Source organism: Schistocerca piceifrons, chromosome 4, assembly GCF_021461385.2.
Source record: "Schistocerca piceifrons isolate TAMUIC-IGC-003096 chromosome 4, iqSchPice1.1, whole genome shotgun sequence".
Classification (NCBI taxonomy): domain Eukaryota; kingdom Metazoa; phylum Arthropoda; class Insecta; order Orthoptera; family Acrididae; genus Schistocerca; species Schistocerca piceifrons.
The window spans coordinates 538310902-538337932 of NC_060141.1; the positions used below are offsets into that span (position 1 = coordinate 538310902).

Below are 27031 nucleotides of genomic sequence, written 5' to 3' on the forward strand. Positions count from 1 at the left end.
GTTTTACGTTTGTTCTTCCGTTGGCTTTAATTTTGTATTGAAGAAACAACTGTGAAAATATTAAAAGTGTAATTAATATGTAAGTAGCCATACAGTAGCGTAATAGTTCGTGTTTATAAAATGAATTCTAACATATTGTTATGTTCACAGGTACGCGAACTACATTTTAGTCACTCAGTAAAGTGGTAACTCAAAATATCATTGTCAACAGATCTGGAGAAATTGCTACTGCGTCTTTAGACCGTTTTCGTCAGACGAGAGGTTAGTTTCTAAGTGTTTCGATGGACTTAATTACTTCAGTGAGATCGTTCTTGCAAATGTGAAATATACCCCATTGAGTGGCTTTCATTAGAGCAAATTTTAGCAATCTACTCTGTCAATTATATTACTTGTAATTAGTGACAGCAAAAATTGTTTAATAATCCTTGTGATTTTGGAGACACAGTTCTGACTCTGATTACTGGTTGCTGTACGTCATCTATCCACATCAAGGCTGTTGAGAGAGACTCATGAAGATTCAAGATAGCTCTTAGAAGATTTTGCAGTTTAAAAGTAACATAATTGTGAAATAAGTGTGCAGATGAGTGATTAAACTGTGTTTTATTGAAGCTGTTGTGCGATTTTAAAGGAATAATAAATGTTAAATACAGTGAGTGAATAATGAAAATCTCATTTTCCACATGTTTAAGCCGTCCTATACCCGTAATTTTCCGCCACTTATTTACTGGTAAACAATAGTTGGAGAGTGACATGCCGCCCCCCCCCCCCCCCTTCCCATCTCCACAATCTTGGTGTGACACTGACCTGTAACATATCCCAAAGTCTACAATATGCATTTTGAGGCTGTTGATATGAAAGTGGGAAGTACAGATCTTCCATTTAAATCAGGAATAGCTTAAGTGCACTACTTGAAAGTAACACAAGAAAAGCTTACTTATGTCTTACTTAAGCAAAAAGTTCTTGTGTGTGAAGTTGCCATGTAGAACACAAGGTGTAAAACTTTTATCCCGAGTCTTGAACTGTGTCGGAACAAAAGTGAGGTATTCATATGACCCAATAATACTGTTTTCATTTCACTACACTTATACAGATGTCTGAGTTCCTCTGTGTTAACATTACAAAGTCCTGTAGGCATGTGGAGTATTAAGCAAAACTGTCATATTGGAAGCAGGATCAAACACATTTGTTACGTTACTTGATATTTTCAGGAGAAAAAGGCAATGTTGCTTCTTATTAATATACTTTCAGAGTCACAGCCGTGTTTGACCAACCATAACTGATGCTGAATGTGCATGTAGTCATATAATGTGAAGGGCTTATTTCAATAGTGGTAGAAGTCCATTACCTCCACTTTTCTGTCTATAATGCTTCTGAAATTAATGATCCAAACAAACATAAATAAAGGTTCATCTCTAGCAAGAAGTCATATGCCTTTATATTTCTGGTATCTCAACTGCAGATTTTTCAGCGCTCATTTAACTTTACGACTCTACCTCAAAATGAACAAAAATGGACTTGTACCACTAATGAAATAAATCCTTCATATGCACACACAGCACACCGATCTCGTGAGGCACAAGGCTCTCATAACGAAGTACGTACGTCGGGAGCAGTAGGAAAAGAATGTTAACTGCGCTTTTTAGTTGCTACTTGCGACTCTTAGTTGCGATTTGTCACAGAAATCGCAGTTTCTCGGTAGCGAATAGCGTAGTATGAACTTTGCTCAACAGATGGCACTGTCAACTGCGCTTTTCAGTTGCTACTTGCGACTCTTAGTTGCAACTTGTCACGGAAATCGCAGTTAGACTCGATATCGTATCGCAGAGATGGACGTAGTACGAACTTTCGCCAACAGATGGCACTGTTAACTGCGCTTTTTGGTTGCTACTTGCGACTCTTAGTTGCGACTTTTCACGGAAATCGCAGTTGGACTCGACTGCGAATCGCACAGACGAGCGTAGTACAAACTTTGGCCAACAGATGCCACTGTTAACCGCGCTTTTTAGTTGCTACTTGCGACTCTTAGTTGCGACTTGTCACTGAAATCGCAGAAAGCAGTGCTAAATTCGACCAATAGATGGCTCACGTCTTTGAATGTGAAATACTACTTGCGACTGCTAACTGTGACTGAAATCGCAGTTAGATTCTGTAAAGTTATTATTGTGATATCTGCGACTTCTCAGTCACTGTGATTTCTAACAGATACGCGATTTCCTGCCCACCACTATCCTTTTGTAAGCGAGTCATATCTCAAGCCACGAGATCTCGTCAGCCGATGGCAGCAGCTATTCAGAGCATAGGATACATGTTACAGTCAGCCAATAGCAAGATCACTGGTTACATAGCGCGAACACGCAAGAGGAAAAGTTAACATTAATGTACACAGTACCGTATATCTACAAGAAAAGCTAAGGTTTCACATATGATATTAGTCTCTAAGATTAACACGCTACAACAGAAGCTAAGCTTTCACATGTAATATTGATCTTCTTTGCGTGTGTTATATTTTAAGATACATCACACAAATGTGCCAGTAAATTTAAAATTATGACATAAATGTCTCGGCTCGAAATTCTTGTAGGTGGCTGGTCCTCTAACTGTTCAGTTTCGAACGCTCTGTGATTTAGATATCCATCCCACTTTTTCACAGGTAACATAATTCATCTTGCGTAAAAAGAAATTTACTTTGAAAGTAACGCTTTTCTAACCACCGTTCGCAATACTATCCGAAGACTGTTAGAAATAGGTTCGATTTACTTTTCCAGAGAGCGCAAGAAAACAGGCATTATTGTGCGTGTGCAACTGCAGTGGTGTAGGAAGTTCGTTTGTATAAAGCACTAAAAGAGCTTACATTACACATAAAAGAAACAGGGCATCAGAGGGTACCCCAAAGAGCATCGGAATTTCGTAAACCATACTAAAATGCATAATTCGGCTTGAAGTGCGAATTGGCTTTTTCCAGATTCACAATGAAGTTGGTCCCATCTGATATTAAGCTTTTCAGTGTGGTTTTTGGGATGTAAATTTTCTTGGAGTACCAGTACTCTACGATCTCATTTTTGGTTCTTTATTATGGCATAATGCCATATATGGCAGAAGATGATAATGTGCACTTGAAATTCAGCGAAAAGTTGGAACTAGCCAATACTGTAGAATGAAACACTTCGTATCAAATAAAATGATTGCCTCAGCGGAAAGATTAACAAAGCTAAATTTCTTTAGCAAACCTGCAAAAATAACTTCACTGTTCTGCAAGGAGATTAATGCTTAACTGCTACTAACTTGCAAATAAAATAAAATCAGAAAACTGAAATTAATAATATATTTCTGCCCTCCGTAATTATGTGAATGTATTTTAATTCACTTGATAGCTCCCGGCCACAGAAATCCGTTTTGTTTTCATTTGACTTGGGAGCTGTACACGAAGAGAAGCAGCGAAATCACTTAACGTAAACACGTGTCACGTGGAGGTTAACCCCCTCCCCACTACAACTCTGTGCAAGCGTGAATCTGGCAACTAGGGCGCGCGAGAAAAAATTTTCTCGTTTGCATCTGGCTCCTTGCTGCTGCTACCGATACAGCTAACAGCCAAACTTCAAGTAGCGGGAGAAGGCACTGCATATACGCGAGTCAAATGCGCATGCGCAACAGACCGCTGGCAATTGGTCAAACGAACCTAATGTGAACAGTTGTGACGTCATGCTCATAGCATGCTGTTTATTGTTACGAAGAATTACAGTCTGCGCCCTACGGCCTTTGACATATTTTTGCTATTTGCAAGCGCTTGTGCATGCACGGTTTTTTTGTTGTTGTAAATTGCACATTTCCTTTGTCACTAAAGTTTTATTTTTTTCCCCTCTCGTTTATATTTTATTGCTGCAGTATCATTCTCCAGCAGCAGGATACAATAACATTCTTTGCTAGAGAATCAATTCTGCAGCCAAAATTAAAAAAAATTTTAACTGAAAGCTAAAACAATGAAAAATTTCCGGAATCCTGAAAAATTCCCGGGTTTTTCCCCGGTTTTCTCCCGGATGAAAAAATTCCCAGTTCATTCAAAAACTTGAAACATTATATACCAGTGTCAAACAAGAATAAGTAGAAATGAAACTGTTTTTGAGAACCTCTTTAAAATTGATTTAACTTTGTGGTATACTTGTTCTCCTCTTATAAAAATCAATCATAAAAGCAAAACTATGAAGAACAATGTTAAGTGGTACACAGATGAACTTACCAATATTAGGCAAAATATGATGTCTTTGTACCATACGTATAAAACGTCTCCTAAATATGGAACTGAGCAGAACAATGAATTGCGCAAAAGCTTATGTTGAATGTAAGACAACGTACAGAATTAAGCTTAGACTGGAAAAAAGAACAGTGTACGAAAGGCACATTGAAGGTGCTCCTAATTAATGCAAAGCTTTTTTTCATGGATTCTGTAGGTGATACTAGGAACAAAATTAAAACTCCAAATACTAATGCAACTGATTTACTTAAACAACATTAACTTTGCAACTACAGATTTAAAAGGAGGACAATCACACCCACTGAGTTCAAAAAAGTAGTGTCATGGTTCTCAAACTCCAAGGGAATGAAGTACTCTTGGTTGTCCAATTACAAAATTGGAAACACAGTGCATATAATATTGAACTATTGGCCTTTCTTTTTAACAGGTGTCTAGAGTCTGGCACATTTCCTACAATACTAAAAATATCAAAGGTTATTCCAGTGTACAAAATAGGGCACAAGCATAATCTCAAAATTACTGACCAGTTTCAGTAGTTCCTATTTTCTCTAAAATATTTGAATCTATTGTCTATAACCAACTAAACAACTACTTTGAGTCACAAATCTACTTTCTAGTGGTCAATTTGGTTTCTGTAAGGGAAGAAATACTACCACTGATTTTTTCTCAATTGTGAATGAGTAATAACAACTTTTTAGAATAACAATTAAGCTTCACTTTTTGTGTACTTTAAGTAAGCCATCTGATTGTCTTTCTTGTACCTTACTTGCTAATCTCAAATTCTATGATGTACAAGAACTCTGCATTGGCAGTAATTGTACCACACCTAAACAATAGGAAACAGTTTGTCAGAAACAGGCATTCACTTCTCCAAGAAGTTAGAACAGGGGTCTCATAAGGTTTTGTCCTTGGGACCTTCTTTTTTATAATTACTGTCAATGATTTTCCCCACTGTGTTCCCAACTCTGTTATTTGTTATGCCGACAACACAACTTTGCTAGCTCAGCATGAGAACACATTAGTTCTGCAAGATATGATGCAAGATGGAATGGCAGCGGCACTAAACTGATTCTAATCAAATACACTGCTTTACAACTCCGATAAAAACCAGCAAATTATACTAGGATTGTCAAAAGAGAGAGAGGTGAAAGCAGTTAACATTCTAAGAACTCATGTAGAGTCTAAGTTAACCCAGGAAACACAATCAACCACACCTGTACAAAAAATAAATTTAAATATAGCTAGGCAGAGGCTGGCAAGAACAGAGAATTCCCATCTAATCAATAGCTAAAGAATATTTAATGAACCTCCATTTTCTTCTCTGTCAGCTCACATAACTAGCTTCAGAAGCAAGCTATCAAACTGGTTACTTGTTAATCCTTTTTATGATATAACAGAAGTCATGAATATAAAATCAATTGACAATTTTTAAGGTTTTCATTGTGTGACATCACTGATTAACGGTTTATTATTTTAGTGTTTATCCTATCACTTCTAGTTTCGATTTTGATTATGTAATAGGCTTGTTTAGTTTTAAGGTACTACTGAAGGAAAATGTAATATGCTATCAATGTAAAATGCTTATTCTGCCCCAGTTGGTCAATGGTAAATTAAGAATCTGAATCTAAATACATGATGTACAGATGACAGTGATTTGAAGTCACAGACTAACAGAGCAAAAATGCTGCAACAGAATTTGTACATCACTTGTTCCTCAGTGAACAATAAATCAAAACATCTTACATCAGTGCTTAAATGTGGCAACATATAAGCTTGTAATAATGAATACATACACACCTGTATTAAATGGTATAACATAAATGTTGCAATCCCAGCTTTTCTCCATTCCGGTCTTGTAAAAATGAATGAAATATACGCCTCAACATTAGATACATCTGGCACCATTATCGCAAAACCTACTACAAGCTTCTTGTAAAGCACAACACAGGTGAATTCTGGATAATGTAGACATTCAGAAACTGTGAAATGAAATTGGATCATAATTAATACACCAAGAGACACAGAGAACATACATACTTCGAAGATAATTTTTTTCACTCCTCTCATAAAACGGTAGTTACCATTCAGAATTAAGATACACATTCAACATTCATTCAGAGATTTCAGCATGGAATGAGCTCATTACTTTTCTAAATGCGAAAGGCAGTGTCAGCGAAAGTGACAGTGGGAAACTGAAAAGTTTTTGCAAATCCATACTATGTACGAAGGGCAGTCAAATGAAAATGAGACAGACTATATAACAAGCACGTCATGGCCGACTTCAATATTGAAGATAAGAAACAGGACTGGTCAAGTCTAGTGCAATTTTTGACTGCAGAGGGAGTGCCAGGACGTGAAATTCATGCCCGAATGTCCGCTGTTTATGGCGAACACAGTATGTCACGTGTACGTATGTTTGCTTGGAATAAATGATTTCGAGAAGGTCTGGTGTTACTGAAAGAATACAACCACTAGGACAGGCCCATTTCGTCATTACCCCTTCTGTTAAAGATGCAATGGCAACTGCCATCAGAAATGACTGACAGTGGAAGATCGAAGACATCTGGCTTATTTTGGGCATTAGTCATGGGATTGCTCATGCCATCATGACAGAGCATCTGAAGTTCCAGAAAATCTGTGCCCCACAGTTTGACAAAGGAGTATAAGTTGAATAAAATGTCAACATCATTCCATCACCTGGAACGGTATCATAATGAAGGATATCGTTTTGTGGTCAATACTGTCACAGGATATGAAATATGGCATCATAAATTTGAGCCGGTGAGCAGGAGTCGAAGCCAACAATGGAAGCACACAGATTAACCCCCACCAAAAAAATAAAAAATCATGCACGACAGCTCTGGGAAAATCATGATGACATTTTTCTTTGACCTCAAGGGCCCACTCCTAACTGACTTTCTGGAACAGGGTGCCACATTTAACACACAGCAGTATGCGGACACTCTGCAAAAATTGAAGTGCACTGTCAAGTCCAAACACTCAGGAATGCTGAGGGACAGAATCAGTTTTTTTGTTGCAGGATAATGCCCGCCCACGTGCTGCCAAGGTTGTTTCTATTACACTGCAGAAGTTTCACTGGAAACCCCCAATGCATCTCCCACACAGTCTCAATCTCTCCCTGTATGATATCCATACTTTTGAAGTGCTGAGGAAAGGCTTTTGTGACCATCAATTTGCTTCACATGAAGACCTGCACACCTTGGTACACTCATTGTTCCATTGGCAACTGTAAACATTTTTCCATTAAGGCACTGACCATCCTGTCTCTCAGTGGGACAAATGAATTAACAGTTACAGTTACTACTTTTGAAATAATAAAAAGTTTACTTACTTTTTTCTCATCTGCCTCATTTGCATTTGACTGTCCCTTACATGTAAAAGCTGTCTGTGTTCAGTGGCAATGAGGGCAGGGTAGTAGCAGTACGTTTGACACACTATTCTGGTGTGTGTGTGTGTGTGTGTGTGTGTGTGTGTGTGTGTGTGTGTGTGTGTGTTTGTTTTTGCAGAACAGCACCATACATCATTATTATTATGCACATATTGTTCGTGGAGGTGGGTATCCTTCACCTGTGGAGTTGTATTCAATATTCACAACTGTCATATTTGGGTAGAAGAGAATACCCACGCCACCTACAACCAAGATTATTGAAGACAGTTTACAATAAATTTATGGGTTACCACAGTATCAGATAACTTGATTGGATGACTGCATGCCTCCTCTTTAACTTTCCCTTAGTGATAACTATATGAAGTGTTGTTGGAATTAGTGGACAACATGCCACTTGCAGTCCATTGATGTATGTGATTCCAGCATGATGAGGCACTCACTTCCTTTGTTGAGTCTGACATAAGTCACTGGATGAAGTTTCCATGTATGGGTTCCTTTCCTCACCCCCCCCCCCTCTCCCCTTCCACAACCCTTCAAAGTTTGACAGAAATGTTTTGTCACAAAGAAATCATTAAATGATTGAACACATGTGGCATACGAGGAGCTATGTATACAGAGGAGCAACAAATTGAAGAGGCTTTGAATGTGTGTCCCAGGAAAGATATTCCAGATAATTCCTACCAAAGTAAAGATTGTAATCATACTGTCATTTTGACATAGCCTTCTCTTTCAATGCTTTGCATTACATGGCCACAGAGTTGAGTGAAGCTGAGCATTACCACCCCATTCTTCCATTTGTCCCTAACTATGCGCCGGCAGTCTGAGTCAGTGAGTCAGTATATATGTTGTGCAGATGGACAACCATATCATACAAGCACCACAGCATTAAGTAAAAGTATGAGTTTTCATCTAGGAAAAGTGTACTCACACAATATCTGGTGAAAAGACAGTGGATGCTAATAAAAGAACTATATACCCACTCGTGATACTGTCAGGTCAATAACAGCAGGAACACTGAAATATTTTTGTACTATGATGAAGCAAAAAGGAAATGAGCATTCAACCACACCAGGACTGAATTAGAGACAGTATGATTTTGGTACTAAAAATGGAACCTTGTGTACCTACCATCGAATATATGAGGTCTGTGATCACACAACGGTCTGACAACACATTTCAGAATGATCCTATTTATTATACATATGCTGTCTAGTGGAGAGGGATACAAAGATTAGTATGTAATACACACAGAAGCAGACAATAGCAAAATAAGGTTTATGTAGGAACAGGATGACTGAAAAAGGAAAAGCTGTGGTACTGTTTTGGGTTCACGAAACACTAAGAACTTTCTTTAATTAATGTATTTCCAAAAAGTAATGTTTATCACTAGATGATGATAGTTTTTATTATTCCATACTATTAATAACAAATTTTCAGTTTAAAATTATAACTGAAAAGTGTTTTGATTTTAGCTCGAAAGATATGGAAGCGTGAAAGGAAGACAAACTCTATATGAGAATATTTACTTATCAGCTGCAAAATCAAGAAACTCTCTGAGTGTGTCAGCAAGAGCAAGAACAAGAACAAGAACAGGAGCAGGAAGACGAAGAAGAAAAAAAACATTAAATACAGTTATTAGAGTTACAAATTCCAAAACTCAAGCTCTAACACATTTTTATTTACATTTGATACAGCTGTTCTTTTTATACCCATCTCCATTCTAACAAAGTGTTTGATTTTAACAAGATTTTGAATGGAATTATGAAATTCTCAGAGTTAGCTCAGTTATTATGATAACACGTTTTTTCCATTAATGTAAAATTGTTTAAAGCTTACCATCAATTCCAGGATAAAAATATTCGTGACACAGAGCATTAATCACAGGCACATGCTCACGCTGTATGTAACAGTAGTCTATAGGATGTAACTGAAGTGGCTGCCATGACGGATTGGTTCTGTTAGTTTTCTCATCCAATTCCTGAAGGAATTTCATCCAGAGAGGTTTTGAATCCCAGTCTTGACGAATGTATGGTTTAATCATTCTACAGTATTAAAGAAATTGAGAGTGTCAATAAAAACTCAATTAGAATCAGACCTGTCAAATAATATTACAACAGAAAATTGTACTTTAAGAAATTCTTTTGGCAGGAGATCGATTGAAGGAACTTCCTGAAAAATATACTAAACAAACAGTGGAATAAAACATGCAATTGGAACTTCTACAACAATTCTCCTTGATATCAAATCACTATTCTGCTGTGCCAAATATAGCACATAAAACTTTGTCTTTTTTCTTTTAATCAGTTTTATGTTTGTCCCCTTAACAACTAACAACAAAGTTTCTTTATTATCTAGTACCTCAAAACAATAAAAATGAGACAGCTTGCATTGCTAAGAAGCCTTCTGTTGTGCGACTGTTTTTGAATCTGAACTGCGTCCACTGTGACAGAAAATTTAACAATTCCTTAAGCAGAGGAAAAGTTGTTCACAGAAGACTTATACAGTGCAACAGTTGGTAAAAACAGTGTAACTGAAAGGGTGATATGGGAAGGTCTATGCCCCCCCCCCCCCCGGTCTCTCTCTCTCTCTCTCTCTCTCTCTCTGTTTGTGTGTGTGTGTGTGTGTGTGTGTGTGTGTGTGTGAATTGTTGTACTCTACTCCTTATATTATTTATAATCCACCAGGAAGCTGATAAGGTTCAGACAGAGTTGATTTAGGAGCATATGTGGTACTGTTTTGGGCTCACGAGACACTAAGAACTTTCTTTAATTACTGTATTTCCAAAAAGTAGTGTTTACCACTAGATGATGATAGTTTTTATTATTCCATACTATTAATAACAAATTTTCAGTTTAAAATTTTTTTGTAGGAAAATGTGGAGACTTTCATTTTAATTGGTCTGAATCATGAAAATATTATCAATGAATCTCAATGTAGCGTTTTGTGGTGCAAAAACCTATAAATAAAGTGCGACAGACTATTAATACAATGATAAATGTAAAATACCTGTGCGAGAGATAAATACTCCATGGAATCTAAGCATCTCCGTGCGAACTTATAACAAAGATATACAGACTGTATTAAGCTACGGCAAAGAGATAATTATTCCATGTTGGACATTGGAAGAGAGATGTTCTACGTCGGATTGAGAGGAAATTGATGGAAGCCGCCATTAAGGTAGTAATTTATGTTTTATGGTATTGAAGAAAATAAATACGTATAAAAGCACAAAAGGAGTATCAGGTGTGTAGAGTTCATAACCCTTAAGCATTTCAAAAGAAATATTCAGTGATTACAAAGATGCAAGTCGTTCAGAAGTGTTGTGTGGTTTGATGGTGCGAACCTGCATTTATCCGAAGACCTAAATAATTTTAGAACTAAAGTTGGACACCACATTCCATACACATGACACAGCATAGCACTTGGCTGAACCGATTGATTTTCGTAAAGCGATAAATTATCTTTAGCAATTTCAGATGGAGAAGTTCCAGCAAGGAGACTCAGTGAGATTTGCTGCTGCGAAACGCATATGGTATTAACATAATCTTTAACTTACGGCGAACAGTAAGCAATATAGACTTCATAACCACCGCAAACATAATTAAAAGGACTCAACTTATATAAAAGGAGCAAACAGTAAAAAGGAATCACTAAAACAAACAATAAATAAAAATCAGTTAATAATAATATGCACTCACATTACTAAAATGCTCATTAATTAATAGAGAGAATACAAATAAGAACTTTAAATCAACCAAACAAGGCATTTTAAGAGTTGAGTGAAGAGGAAGGATTCCTCTAATTGCTCAGTGCACCAATTTGTTTAAAATGGGGACATGTCAGTATCTATGGCAGTTCCAAAGACAAACAAAAACTGGAGATGAGGATAGTGCTAGCATACACTGTTACAAGCAAGGAGTATGCTAGTAATAATACAGGGACTGTAGAGGTCATGGAAGAAGTGAGCAAAGCCTTGAATCCAGTAAACCTATGTTAAAATGTAACGTATTAACAAAATTATGTAAAATTAATTGGTGGCGTGTTTGTCACTGTTAGTAGTAGTTTATCCTGTAGTGAAGTAGAAGTGGATAGTTCCTGTGAATTATTATGGGTGGAGGTTACATTCAACAACCGAGCTACGTTAATAGTTGGCTCCTTTTACCGACCTCCCAACTCAGCAGCATTAGTGGCAGAACAACTGAGAGAAAATTTGGAATACATTTCACACAAATTTTCTCAGCATGTTATAGTCTTAGGTGAAGATTTCAATTTACCAAATACAGACTGGGACACTCAAATGTTTAGAACGAGTGGTAGGGACAGAGCATCAAGTGACATTATACTGAGTGCGCAATCCAAAAATTACCTCAAGTAATTAAACAGAGAACCGACTAGTGGAGATAACATCTTGGACCTACTGATAACAAACAGATCCGAACTTTTCGACTCTGTAAGTGTAGAACATGGAATCAGTGATCATAAGGCCGTTGCAGCATCCCTGAATATGGAAGTTAATAGGAATATAAAAAGAGGGAGGAAGGTTTATCTGTTTAGCAAGAGTAATAGAAGGCAGATTTCAGACTACCTAACAGATCAAAACGAAAATTTCTGTTCCGACACTGACAATGTTGAGTGTTTATGGAAAAAGTTTAAGGCAATCATAAAATGCATTTTATACAGGTACGTGCCAAGTAAAACTGTGAGGGACGGGAAAAACCCGCCGTGGTTCAACAACAAAGTTAGGAAACTACTGAGAAAGCAAAGAGAGCTTCACTCCAAGTGTAAACGCAGCCAAAACCTCTCAGACAAACAGAAGCTAAACGATGTCAAAGTTAGCATAAGGAGGGCTATTCGTGGAGCGTTCAGTGAATTCGAAAGTAAAATTCTATGTATCGACTTGACAGAAAATCCTAGGAAGTTCTGGTCTTACGTTAAATCAGTAAGTGGCTCGAAACAGCATATACAGACACTCTGGGATGTTGATGGCATTGAAACAGAGGATGACATGCGTAAAGCTGAAATACTAAACACCTTTTTCCAAAGCTGTTTCACAGAGGAAGACCGCACTGCAGTTCCTTCTCTAAATCCTCGCACAAACGAAAAAATGGCCGACATCGAAATAAGTGTCCAAGGAATAGAAAAGCAACTGGAATCACTCAACAGAGGAAAGTCCACTGGACTTGACGGGACACCAATTCGATTCTACACAGAGTACGTGAAAGAGCTTGCCCCCCTTCTAACAGCCGTGTACCGCAAGTCTCTAGAGGAACGGAAGGTTCAAATGATTGGAAAAGAACACAGGTAGTCCCAGTCTTCAAGAAGGGTCATCGAGCAGATGCGCAAAACTATAGACCTTTATCTCTGACATCGATCTGTTGTAGAATTTTAGAACATGTTTTTGGCTCGCGTATCATGTCGTTTTTGGAAACCCAGAATCCACTCTGTAGGAATCAACATGGATTCCAGAAACAGCGATCGTGTGAGACCCAACTCGCTTTATTTGTTCATGAGACCCAGAAAATATTAGATACAGGCTCCCAGGTAGATGCTATTTTCCTTGACTTCCGAAAGGCATTCGATACAGTTCCGCACTGTCACCTGATAAAGTAAGAGCCTACGAAATATTAGACCAGCTGTGTGGCTGGATTGAAGAGTTTTTAGCAAACAGAACACAGCATGTTGTTATCAATGAGGAGACGTCTACAGACGTTAAAGTAACCTCTGGCGTGCCACAGGGGAGTGTTATGGGGCCATTACTTTTCACAATATATATAAATGACCTAGTAGATAGTGTCAGAAGTTCCATGAGGCTTTTCGCGGATGATGCTGTAGTACACAGAGAAGTTGCAGCATTAGAAAATTGTAGTGAAATGCAGGTAGATCTGCAGCGGATAGGCACTTGGTGCAGGGAGTGGTAACTGACCCTTAACATAGACAAATGTAATGTATTGCGAATACATAGAAAGAAGGATCCTTTATTGTATGATTATATGATAGTGGAACAAACACTGGTAGCAGTTACTTCTGTAAAATATCTGGGAGTATGCGTGCGGAACGATTTGAAGTGGAATGATCACATAAAATTAACTGTTGGTAAGGCGGGTGCCAGGTTGAGATTCATTTGGAGAGTCCTTAGAATATGTAGTCCATCAACAAAGGAGGTGGCTTACAAAACACTTGTTCGACCTATACTTAAGTATTGCTCATCAGTGTGGGATCCGTACCAGATCGGGTTGACGGGGGAGATAGAGAAGACCCAAAGAAGAGCGGCGCATTTCATCACAGGGTTATCTGGTAACCGTGATAGCATTACGGAGATGTTTAGCAAACTCAAGTGGCAGACTCTGCAAGAGAGGCGTTCTGCATCGAGGTGTAGGTTGCTCGCCAGGTTTCGAGAGGGTGCGTTTCTGGATGAGGTATGGAATATATTGCTTCCCTCTACTTATACCTCCCAAGGAGATCACGAATGTAAAATTAGAGAGATTCGAGTGCGTACCGAGGCTTTCAGACAGTCGTTCTTCCTGTGAACCATACGCGACTGGAACAGGAAAGGGAGGTAATGAGAGTGGCTCGTAAAGTGCCCTCCTCCACACACCGTTGGGTGGCTTGCGGAGTATAAATGTAAATGTAAATGACTTGTGAGATCAAAATGTATAAGACAAGGAGACTGATTATTCCCACTGTTGTTCAATTGGATACAAAAAATGTAATCAGGGAATGTAGAAAAAGGATAAAAGATGGAATTTACAGAATCATAACTGGGAGAAAAGGAGATAATCTGATATTTGATTGCTCAGCTTTTGCAGACAATCTTGCCATCGCAGCTCAATTTATAGAATATGCAACAATGCAGCTTCAGAAGCAAGCCGATGTATATATTTTGGAGGGAAAAAAGAAAAAAAAAAAAAAAAAACCACACACACACACACACACACACACACACACACACAGAGAGAGAGAGAGAGAGAGAGAGAGAGAGAGAGAGAGAGAGAGAGAGGGAAGAATAAAAAAAAGATTACAAAATTTAAATATGCAGGTCAAATAATACAACCAAATGCTTTGAACAATGCACCCAACTTAGCAGGGCCAGGAAAAATGCAACTGGCTTTTCAATTAAAAAAATATTTTATAACAAAAAAAATCTCTATCCATAAATGCAAAACTCTGGCTCTACAACACTGTATTAAACCAGAATGTCTTTTGTTAAATACAGCCAAACAACTAGATGAAACAGAAAGAAAAATAGTAAGGAGAATCTTAGGTGTCAAATATGGCAATGTAAAATGGAAATTAAGAGGTAAGAAAGGAGTTTGTGAAAGAATAGAGTGAATACTAGACATGGTGAGGAAGGGGAGAGCTGTATTCTATGAACATCTTAAAAGGTTAGAACAACAACAACAAAATTTTAACTGATTTGACAGAAACCCAAAAATATCAATTGTGTGGATCAAAAAAGTTAAAACAAACATGAGGGGCTAAAAATAACAGAGGGAGAAATAAGGAAAGAGAAATGTTCATAGCAAAAGTAAAAAGTTCCAAGGGCTCCCAGGAGAAAACAAAAGATGCACACAAAAAGGACAGACAAAAAGAGAACAACACAGGGAAAGAATGAAATACTTCTGAAAAGAAAGAAATGAGAAAAGAAAGACATACAAGTTATTTCACGTGCTCATAAGCACGTCAAACCAAAATAAAAAATAATAATTTTACCTTTTAGTATATGGGCTGTAAAATGGTTTGAGCAGACTTGAACCCACCAACTTCACTAAGAAAGATTCTTCCACCGACAGACAAACAGAATCACTAGAAGATGGAACCTGCAACATTTTCACAGTACATTACTATCAGTAATAGTGTGTCTCAAGCAATGCATCACTAAATTTACAATCTAAGAACAGTAGGATAAAAATATATGCACATTTAACTTGTTTCTCCTGTGTAGCATACACATGGGATCAAAAACTTGATAGCTGTTAATAAAATGTTGTGAAATTCGGATATGAAGACAGACATCCACTGGTATTTTGTTTCAAGTAAGACCATTTTCCTTTTGGCACATCTATTATTATCCAGTTGAAATGTTTAACCAATTTCCTATCACACTAGAATGCTTATGGAAATAACCAAGAGTAATTAAGAACAATGTTTTTATTTGTGAAGGTCACCTAGCTGTTTCAGTGTAATGTTGCCATTATCTACTATTGATAACCTTAAAATCTATCTTACAACATGTAAAATAAAAGTAAGCACAATACAATTTTGAATGTTCAGAGAATCATCCTATCATTCAGTTGTGAAGGAATAATAAGGTAAGAGGATGTGACTGCCATTATTTTCATAAACATTACGGGTGAACAAGTAGATCAGTAAAACAGCTAGGAGTGTGAGGATTGGACCTTAGGATAAATGACATGCGCAACAGGTTACTCAATTAGACAAATTTGTTCACAAAAGTACATCAGTAACTACACTGCCAGCCATTACAATTGCAACACCAAGAAGGACAGCAATTAAAAAAAATATACCTACTGTTCATATACCACATAGTAAGAATAACACAAGATTAAATACATAGGTGACTTGACATATCAGGATGCAAAACTTAGTTCAGAGGGGCGTGCCACCTCCAGTAGCATCAAATACATAGGTGACTTGGGGTATCGTGGTGCAAAATTCAGTACACAGGGCTGCCACCTCCGCTCAGCAACACTGCCTGTAGCTCAGCTGGGCATCGAGTTGAACTGTGCTTGGCTGACACATGTGGATACATCATTTCATTCTGCTTCAACTCTATCCCACAGTTCATCAATCATAGTGGCTGGAAAGTGGTGGCAGGTCTGTCTTTCAAAAACCCTGGATGAGCAATCTGAAGAAAGTTCTGGGCAAGGTAACAGTCTAACGTTTTCTGTATGAAGGTAGATGGAGACAGCATAAGGCATGGCCACTGCCCATAACATGTCAGAAATGTAATGACTGATGTCCAAGTACTGCAAACCAGAAGTGATCATTTTGAGTACCCATGGCACCCAGACAATCACACATTGATGGGCCTGTATGATGACAACGAATGTAATCCAATGAAAATTCCTGGCAGATTACGAATGTGTGTTCAAATTTGGGACCTTTGTCTTTCGACGGCGAGTACTACAGACTAAAAATTGATTCTGGAAACATTCCCCAAACTGTGAATAAGTCATGTCTCCACAATATCATTCCTTCCAGGACTACTAGTCCTGCATGGTGTGCAGAGAGCTGTGAAATTTGGAAGGTAGATGAAGTACTTGCAGCAGTAAAGTCATGAGGGCAGGTCGAGAGTCATGCTTAGACAGCTCAGTCAGTACATATAGCACTTGCCTGCAAAATGCAAAGGTCCCAGACCAGAACACAGTTTTAATCTGACAGACAACTTGCAAATGCCTCAATTTTACTACTCCTGCATACTTCTGGCTTACATCACTAACTTCAGATGACACACCTCTTTATTAGGAGTGTGATGATCTCTCTGTTTAGTCTGTTTAACCCTCCCCCAACCAACCAACCAGTTACATTCACCCAACACTGCTGGTTCTCTTGAATAGATTAGAGTGGTATGGAAGAGATGGTTGGCCACAGTTAGAAGGTGTAAGAGACTGAAGGGGATGGGAATATAATTACAGGGGTTGATTTAACTCACTTAGGTGCAAGCAAAAGTATACAATGAAGGAGGATTGGGAGGATGGCTAGAGAGGAACAAATAATGAAGAAAACTGTGGCAGGGGGTAAGGCACATAATGTTAAGGAAATGTGTGTGTGACCTACAAACATAATTAGAGTGAAGGGCAGAGGTAAATATGCAGCAGGAGGGCAGAAAGAGCAAAAGAAATACAAAAGAGATGATGACTAGGAAGAAGGCAATAGATATGTAGAGGGTAGGTACTAGTGAAATGCTGTCCCTGCTTCCAGCCGTAGATTTGATGAACTGCACATGCACCTTAGTTCTGCAGATGGCAACCACTACAGGCATGTTGGTCAGTCTTGGCTGGGTACGGGTTTGGCAGTCCCAGGGCTCCTCTGTGGGGCTGCTTAATGCTGCTAATCCTCAGTATCTATTAGTTCTTTGATATTTGAGTAACTATTGTTTGGAAAAATGAACTCAGTGCATAGCTTCCGAAGTGCAACAGTCACTAGCTGAAACCTCTTGGAAATCTGCTGTGCACCTCTGTTGAAACTCATTTCTATTTATCCAGATAGTTGATGAAAATATAGAGGCTCTCAATTCACTGATAATTAACACATAGCATCTGGAGACATATGATGTCATGCCAGTTAACAAGTTTTCCATTATAGTGTTTTCCCAAGCCCCTGGTGAGTAGGATGCCCTGCATGACAGGCAAGTAGTGTGGGGACAATAAGAGCCTACCAAATCAACCAGCTTTGCAGGGTATCTTACATGTCAGGGACAAGAAATGTTTTCCTGCATCCCAAAATACAGGCTGCCCTGCATGACTTGTGTGTTGTGGGAGTAGTATTGGCCTGCTTTATTGAACTATACAGCAGGGTCTATACTTGCCAATAAGCATAGTTGGGGACAGGTCGAGACGCAAAGAGGAGGGGCTGCACAGAGCAAGGGTGAGGAGGAAGTGGACAGAGGGGGGGGGGGGGGGGGGGGGGATGCATGAGGCAGGTGAAAAGTGTACCAGGGTAGTGGTTAGGCTGGAAAGCAAGAGGGGGAGGAGAATATTGTCAGAGTCAAGGGGAGGAAGATAGGGTCAGAAAGAAAGGTGGAGGAAAATACAAAGACAGAGATGAAAAGATGGAGACACACAGATAGAGGTGGGAGAATGAGGAGGACAGACAGAGGGAGGAAGAGGTGGACAGACAGAGAGGGGAAGGAGGAGGTATGTTCAGTATAGTGTGTTGAAAGCATATGGGGGCAAACAATAGGAAAAGACTAATAGAACACATATTTATGACTCCTGCAAATGACTGTGGAGACGACAGATTGTGTAGTTTCTACTTTGTCTGCTAGATGGCAGCAGTAGCCAAAACCGGCATAAAAATCCGTTATTATATAAATGTCTGCTATTGTCACTTCTCAAATATTACATGGCATGTGTGTTTGTGTGTCATATAAATTGGCTTTGTGAGAAAATTAAACACAAATATCATCTGTGTACTTGCGTATCTGAATATAAAATTCATTTGTGACTCCTGTTTCAACATTATCAATATCAAAATGTGTGCATTTTAAGTTAAAAAGGCAAAGAAAAATGTAAAAATTTCTACAAATAAGTTATATCTTCCGAAAAACAGATTTTAGCCAGTCTGCAGATGACTGTTACCTACAAGACAGTTAAGTCTTCCAACTCTATGGGCGTACACCTGAGAATAATAAATAGCACTCCATTAATGAGACAGCTTATATGTGAACCACCGACGGGATTACCTCAAAAGATACTGACAAATACTAATATGAGTTTGCCTTCATTGGAATGCATTATTAAAATGAAGAGGGAATGTTAAAGACACTACCTCTATAACTTCTCCGATATCTGCCGCATAATGGTGGGAGCTGCTGCTTCCACATAAGATGAGCAAATTCATTACATTAAATTGTTTGGCTCATTCTTCAGTAGTAACAAAAGTGTAAAACATATTCAACTCTAGCAGATTTGTTGTCATTTTCAAGTATTTTTGCCTATCAATATACAAGACTGTAATGCTGCCCAAAGCATCTCCAGACACGTCTTCAGCCTGGAATCTCATTAACTGGGATAGAATGTCTTCAGTGAGGAGTCTTGCTTCGAAATGAGCCCCAATGACCAGCAAATACACCTCTGTAGATGCCCCAGACAGTGGTTGGATACTAACTTGACAGTTGCCTGCCACACAATCTGACAAGGAAGTGATGATCTGGGCTGCCATTTCTTTTCATTGCATGACCCTTTGGCTGTCAATCGTGGCACCCTTATAGCACAGTAGTACATCAATGATCTCCTACACTCTGTTTTGTTGTCCTTCATGGTAAGCCATCCTGGACTCACTTTTCAGCAATATAATGCCCGCCCACACACAGTGAGAGTTTCTATCACTTGTCTTTGTGCTTACCCAACCCTACCTTGGTCAGCAATGTCGCTGGATGACCCCCCACCCCCCAAACTGAGAATATTTGGAGCATTATGGGCAGGGCCCTCCAACCAGCTAAGGATTCTGATGATCTAACTCACAAATTGGACAGAATTTGACGTGATATCCCTCAGCAGGACACACAACAACTCTATCAATCAATGCCAAGCTGAATAAGTGCTTGCATAAGGGCCAGAATGAACCAATGTGCTACTGACTTGCTCAATTTGTGATGCTTTTTCTCTTGAATAAATCATACAAGTTTTCTGAAACTGGAATCATTGGTTTATTTGATCGTAGAGAGAGAGAGAGAGAGAGAGAGAGAGAGAGAGAGAGAGAGAGAGAGAGAGCACACGTCCTGTCATTTATGTTATTTTCTGTTGTTCTTTTATCGACCTAATTTACTAAATAAATTGTTTCCCTGCCATAAAATGTTGTTTAATTACATAAAAAATTTCTGTGTTTGTTTACATACATTAATATTCACTGATCATGCAACGAATGCAATTGATTTAAATTAACACTTAGGAGAACAGAAGTTCATTACACACAACTCTGCACAGTTGCTCAAATTTGTTTTCATTGCAATGAAAACTTCACTGAACACACCTAACAATGCCATTCAGCAATAACTGCAAATGATGATTTCAAACAATATTGCCCATACAGCCTCGCAGCAAGTGAATTGCCTGCAAAGTGGGCATTCCAACCTTATCGAAGCAACAGAACACACTAAAACCAAAGTTTATCTTTTGTGTTATATGTCTCAAAACTGGCACATCCAGAATCTCTGGATGTATGACAGTAATGAAGCCTGCGAATATTGATGGTCCTTGAGGCTGATAAGTGATTGACACCGCTCATTTCCAAGTCATTATAATTTTAATTTATCACACCCACTGTGTTTCATTTTTCAAAGGATGATGTCATTTTTAAGATTTTAGTTTATTTATTGTATGTTTGTCTTTGACAACCATTTGTTGTTGTTGTCTTCAGTCCTGAGCCTGGTTTGATGCATCTCTCCATGCTACACTATCCTGTGCAAGCTTTCATCTCCCAGTACCTACTGCAACCCACATCCTTCTGAATCTGCTTAGTGTATTCATCTCTTGGTCTCCCTCTACAATTTTTACCCTCCACGCTGCCCTCCAATACTAAATTGGTGATCCCTTGATGCCTCAGAACATGTCCTACCAACCGATCCCTTCTTCTGGTCAAGTTGTGCCACAAACTCCTCTTCTCCCCAATTCTATTTAATACCTCCTCATTGGTTATGTGATCTACCCATGTAATCTTCAGCGTTTTTCTGTAGCATCACATTTCGAAAGATTCTATTCTCTTCTTGTCCACACTGTTTATTGTCCATGTTTCACTTCCATACATGGCTACACTCCATACAAATACTTTCAGAAATGAATTCCTGACACTTAAATCTATACTCGATGTTAACAAATTTCTCTTCTTCAGAAACTTTCCTTGCCATTGCCAGTCTACATTTTATATCCTCTCTACTTCGACCATCATCAGTTATTTTGCTCCCCAAATAACAAAACTCCCTTACCACTTTAAGTGTCTCATTTCCTAATCTAATTCCCTCAGCATCACCCGACTTAATTCGACTCCATCCATTATCCTCGTTTTGCATTTGTTGATGTTCATCTTATATCTTCCTTTCAAGACACTGTCCATTCTGTTCAACTGCTCTTCCAAGTCCTTTGCTATCTCTGACAGAATTACAATGTCATCGGCGAACCTCAAAGTTTTTACTTCTTCTCCATGAATTTTAATTCCTACTCTGAATTTTTCTTTTGTTTCCTTTAAGCTTGCTCAATATACAGATTGAATAACATCGAGGAGAGGCAACAGCCCTGTCTCACTCCCTTCCTAACCGCTGCTTCCCTTTCGTGCCCTTCGACTCTTGTAACTGCCATCTGGTTTCTGTGCAAATTGTAAATAGCCTTTCGCTCCCTGTATTTTACCCCTGCCACCTTCGGAATTTGAAAGAGAGTATTCCAGTCAACATTGTCAAAAGCTTTCTCTGAGTCTACAAATGCTAGAAACGTAGGTTTGCCTTTCCTTAATCTTTCTTCTAAGATAAGTCATAGGGTCAGTATTGCCTCCCAATATTTCTAAGGAGTCCAAACTGATCTTCCCCGAGGTCAGCTTCTACCAGTTTTTCCATTCATATGGAAAGAATCCGCTTTAGTCTTTTGCAGCTGTGACTTATTAAACTGATAGTTCGGTAATTTTCACATCTGTCAACACCAGCTTTCTTTGGGATTGGAATTATTATATTCTTCTCGAAGTCTGAGAGTATTTCGCCTGTCTTATACATCTTGCTCACCAGATGATAGAGTTTTCTTCAAGACTGGCTCTCCCAAGGCTGTCAGTAGTTCTAATGGAATGTTGTCTACTCCCCAGGTCATTTATGACACATATATTCATTCTTTTAATGTTGGCAAGAAATAACAACACGTGCCTCTAGGGAAAATGTAATAATGTTGGCTAAGAATTTAATCATGCATGCTGAAAGTATAGGGCGTACGTAAAGTCCGCCAACACTTTCAATTATTTAATGCACAAGAATTAAACATTGTACAGATGTCATACTTATTGCATTTTGAAGAGAAACTCAAAGTGGTTTTTTTTTTTAAAAAAAACATTCAATATGTGAACCATGAGTGACCTGGCAGATGTCAATAGGGTAATCGAATTCTTGCCATACCTGTCCCAGCATGGTATTGTTGACTGTGTTAGTCACTTCTCGTATTCTCTCCCGCAGCTCTGCTACATCACATGGTAGAGGCGGAACATACACCAGATCTTTAGTGTGTCCCCACAGAAAAAAGTCACACAGAGTGAGATCTGGTGATCGGGGAGGCCATTTCATGAAACAGCTGTCCCCTTCTGCAACATGGCAGATCCAACGATGCGGCAGCTCCGTGTTCAGGTATCCATGAACATCAAGATGAAAATGGGGTGGAGCCCCATCCCGCTAAAAGTTGAACGGCGAGTCCAACTGCATTTGAGGCATCAGCCATTGCTGCAACATATCCAAGTAGGGATATCCAGTGACAGTGCTCTTGATGAAGAAGAATGGCCCATATAATTTTCGATGTGGCATGGCACAAAAAACATTTACCTTTCGGGAATCACGCTCAAATTCAATGCATTCATATGAATGCTTTGTACCCCAGATTCAACAATTATGCCTGTTCACTTTCCCATTACTGTGACAAATGGCTTCGTCACTAAAAATTAAGCAATCAGCAATGCCATCCCCATCCTCATTCAAGTTTTGCAACTGCGACAAAACCCAAAACACTTGTCTTTGTCATCGTCATTGAGTTTCTGCTCTAGCTCCAATTTTAATGGTTTCACAGACAGCTTCTGTCGCAGGAGTTTACATACTGTCACTGGAGCCATTTCGAGTTCAAGGGATGCACGACGCACCAATTTCTTTGGACTCCTTGTACGTGCCCCACATTAACTTCAATCACACTGGGACATCCGCTTCACTTTGCTGCACACAAGCAACCCGTCATAACGAATTTGTTGTGCCAGTGGTAAATGGCCTTCCTTGTTGGTGGCTTCTTACTGTACTTGGTTCTAAACATCCGTCGAACAGCTGTAGCACACTTGTTTTTGTTGAACACCAACACGCAGAAAGCTCGCTCCGAACCTGAACTCGCCATGTTTGCGACTAGCACTGACTATCGGCAAATTACCAAACCACGCTGTGGCAGTATACATGAAAAAAAAAAAAAGAATTCAGGGTTTCTCTTCAAGATGACATATGTATGTTTGGTTCTTGTGCAATAAATAATTGAAAATGTTCCCGGACTTTATGTACACCCTGTATTTAGATGGTCATCTGCTTATTATCACTTCCACATCACATATTGCTGTTAACTTGTACCAGATATGGGTACGCATTATTGTGGCCAAGATAGACATGACGCCCGCACCTACTACAGTAGTACAAGTTTATATGCCAACTAGCTCTGCAGATGATGAAGAAATTGAAGAAATGTATGAGGAGATAAAAGAAATTATTCAGATAGTGAAGGGAGATGAAAATTTAATAGTCATGGGTGACTGGAATTCGATAGTGGGAAAAGGAAGAGAAGGAAACGTGGTAGGTGAATATGGATTGCGGGGAAGAAATGAAAGAGGAAGCCGCCTGGTAGAATTTTGCACAGAGCATAACTTTAATCATAGCTAACACTTGGTTCAAGAATCATAAAATAAGGTTGTATACATGGAAGAAGCCTGGAGATACTGACAGGTTTCAGATAGATTATATAATGGTAAGACAGAGATTTAGGAACCAGGTTTTAAATTGTAAGACATTTCCAGGGGCAGATGTGGACTCTGGCCATAATCTATTGGTTATGAACTGTAGATTAAAACTGAACAAACTGCAAAAAGGTGGGAATTTAAGGAGATGGGACCTGGATAAACTGACTAAACCAGAGGTTGTACAGAGTTTCAGGGAGAGTATAAGGACAAAATTGACAGAAATGGGGGAAAGAAATACAGTAGAAGAATAGTGGGTAGCTTTGAGGGATGAAGTAGTGAAGGGAGCAGAGGATCAAGTAGGTAAAAACATGAGGGCTAGTAGAAATTCTTGGGTAACAGAAGAAATATTGTACTTAATTGATGAAAGGAGAAAATATAAAAATGCAATAAATGAAGAAGGCAAAAAGGAACACAAACATCTCAAGAATGAGATCGACAGGAAGTGCAAAATGGCTAAGCAGGGATGGCTAGAGGGCAAATGTAAGGATGTAGAGGCTTATCTCATTAGGGGTAAGCTAGTAACTGCCTATAGGAAAATTAAAGAGACCTTTGGAGAATAGAGAACCACTTAGCAGGAAGTCGTATACTCCTAGCTGACATAGTTTAATTCTTAATTTCTTTGCGTGTTTTTGGTACTTGCATTGTTTAATTCATAAATTTCGGGCGTATTATAGTATTTGAGAGCTGTAGCATTGCGTTTTAGTACCTGAATAGTGTAAAATCGCGTAGTCTCCTTCCGCCGCCGAGCAGTGTGTCAGCAGTGCGCAAGTAGCAGCATTACTGCATTTACTATGCAATCTTGTATTTTAATAACCGTTTAAATTTTGTGTTGATTTGTTTGTGTTCTCTGTAGATTAGTTCAGACATTCTTTGCACAACAGTTTTTAGCATGGATAGGGACTGCAACTGCTGTGTTCGGATGCAGGCTGAGTTGGCATCCCTTCGCTCCCAGCTTCAGGCAGTGTTGGCTTCGGTCACACAGCTTGAGGCTTTTGCCAATGGGCATCACTGTGGGGGTCCGGATGGGGGTTTGTCGGGGACGGCCAGCTCGTCCCACGCATCCCCCGATCGGACTACGACTGTGGCTGCCCGGGATACTGCCCACATTGAGGCTGATCCCTCACCTGTGGTAGAGTGGGAGGTCGTCTCGAAGTGTGGCAGGGGGCGAAAGACATTCCGGAGGGCTGAAGGGAAGACCTCTCCAGTTTGTCTGACGAACCGGTTTCAGGCTCTGTCTCAGGCTGATACTGATCTTCGGCCGGACATGGCTGCTTGTCCTGTTCCAGAGGTTGCCCCTCAGTCTGCAAGATCCGGGCAGTTGCAGAGGGAGGGCTTACTGGTAGTTGGGAGCTCCAACGTCAGGCACGTAATGGGGCCCCTTAGGGATATGGCAACAAGAGAGGGGAAGAAAACCAATGTGCACTCCTTGTGCATACCGGGGGGGGGGGGGGGGAAATCATTCCAGATGTGGAAAGGGTCCTTCCGGATGCCATGAAGGGTACAGGGTGCACCCATCTGCAGGTGGTCGCTCATGTCGGCACCAATGATGTGTGTCGCTATGGATCGGAGGAAATCCTCTCTGGCTTCTGGCGGCTATCTGATTTGGTGAAGACTGCCAGTCGCACTAGCGGGATGAAAGCAGAGCTCACCATCTGCAGCATCGTCGACAGGACTGACTGCGGACCTTTGGTACAGAGCTGAGTGGAGGGTCTGAATCAGAGGCTGAGACGGTTCTGCGACTGTGTGGGCTGCAGATTCCTCGACTTGCGCCATAGGGTGATGGGGTTTCGGGCTCCGCTGGACAGGTCAGGAGTCCACTACACGCAGCAAGCGGCTACACGGGTAGCAGGGGTTGAGTGGCGTGGACTGGGTGGTTTTTTAGATTAGATGGCCTCGGGCGAGTACAGAAAGTGCAACAGCCACAAAGGATGCGGGGCAAAGCCAGGACATGCGGGGACCAAGCAGCAATCGGTATTGTAATTGTAAAGTGTCGAAGCTGCATTGGTAAAGTACCGGAACTTCAAGTGCTGATAGAAAGCACCAAAGCTGAAATCGTTACAGGTACAGAAAGCTGGCTGAAGCCAAAGATAAATTCTGGAGAAATTTTTACAAAGGCACAGACGGTGTTTAGAAAGGATAGATTGCATGCAACCGGTGGTGGCGTGTTTGTCGCTGTTAGTAGTAGTTTATCCTGTAGTGAAGTAGAAGTGGATAGCTTCTGTGAATTATTATGGGTGGAGGTTACACTCAACAACCGAGCTAGGTTAATAATTGGCTCCTTTTACTGACTCAGCAGCATTAGTGGCAGAACAACTGAGAGAAAATTTGGAATACATTTCACATAAATTTTCTCAGCATGTTATAGTCTTAGGTGGAGATTTCAATTTACCAGATATAGACTGGGACACTCAGATGTTTAGGACGGGTGGTAGGGACAGAGCATCGAGTGACCTTTACCTCGAGCAATTAAACAGAGAACCGACTAGTGGAGATAATATCTTGGACCTACTGATAACAAACAGACCCGAACTTTTCGACTCTGTAAGTGTAGAACATGGAATCAGTGATCATAAGGCCGTTGCAGCATCCCTGAATATGGAAGTTAATAGGAATATAAAAAAAGGGAGGAAGGTTTCTCTGTTTAGCAAGAGTAATAGAAGGCAGATTTCAGACTACCTAACAGATCAAAACGAAAATTTCTGTTCCGACACTGACAATGTTGAGTGTTTATGGAAAAAGTTTAAGGCAATCATAAAATGCGTTTTATACAGGTACGTGCCAAGTAAAACTGTGAGGGACGGGAAAAACCCGCCGTGGTTCAACAACCAAGTTAGGAAACTACTGCAAAAGCAAAGAGAGCTTCACTCTAAGATTAAATGCAGCCAAAACCTCTCAGACAAACAGAAGCTAAACGATGTCAAAGTTAGCATAAGGAGGGCTATGCGTGAAGCGTTCAGTGAATTCGA

The 27031-nt window shown here is 39.6% G+C and overlaps 1 protein-coding gene across 4 annotated transcripts in view; it reads right to left on the reverse strand.

Annotated features, from left to right (window-relative positions):
• LOC124795151 (cysteine-rich protein 2-binding protein) overlaps positions 1–27031 on the reverse strand; it is a 176015-nt gene that overhangs the window by 15049 nt on the left and 133935 nt on the right. For all 4 annotated transcript variants that reach the window (XM_047259037.1, XM_047259036.1, XM_047259039.1 and 1 more), the window contains exons 8-10: positions 15369–15475; positions 9495–9700; positions 6047–6228 (exon numbers count right to left, since the gene is read on the reverse strand). In XM_047259037.1, coding sequence (XP_047114993.1) covers positions 6047–6228; positions 9495–9700; positions 15369–15475 — 495 coding nt within the window. The remainder of the gene's footprint in view (positions 1–6046; positions 6229–9494; positions 9701–15368; positions 15476–27031) is intronic.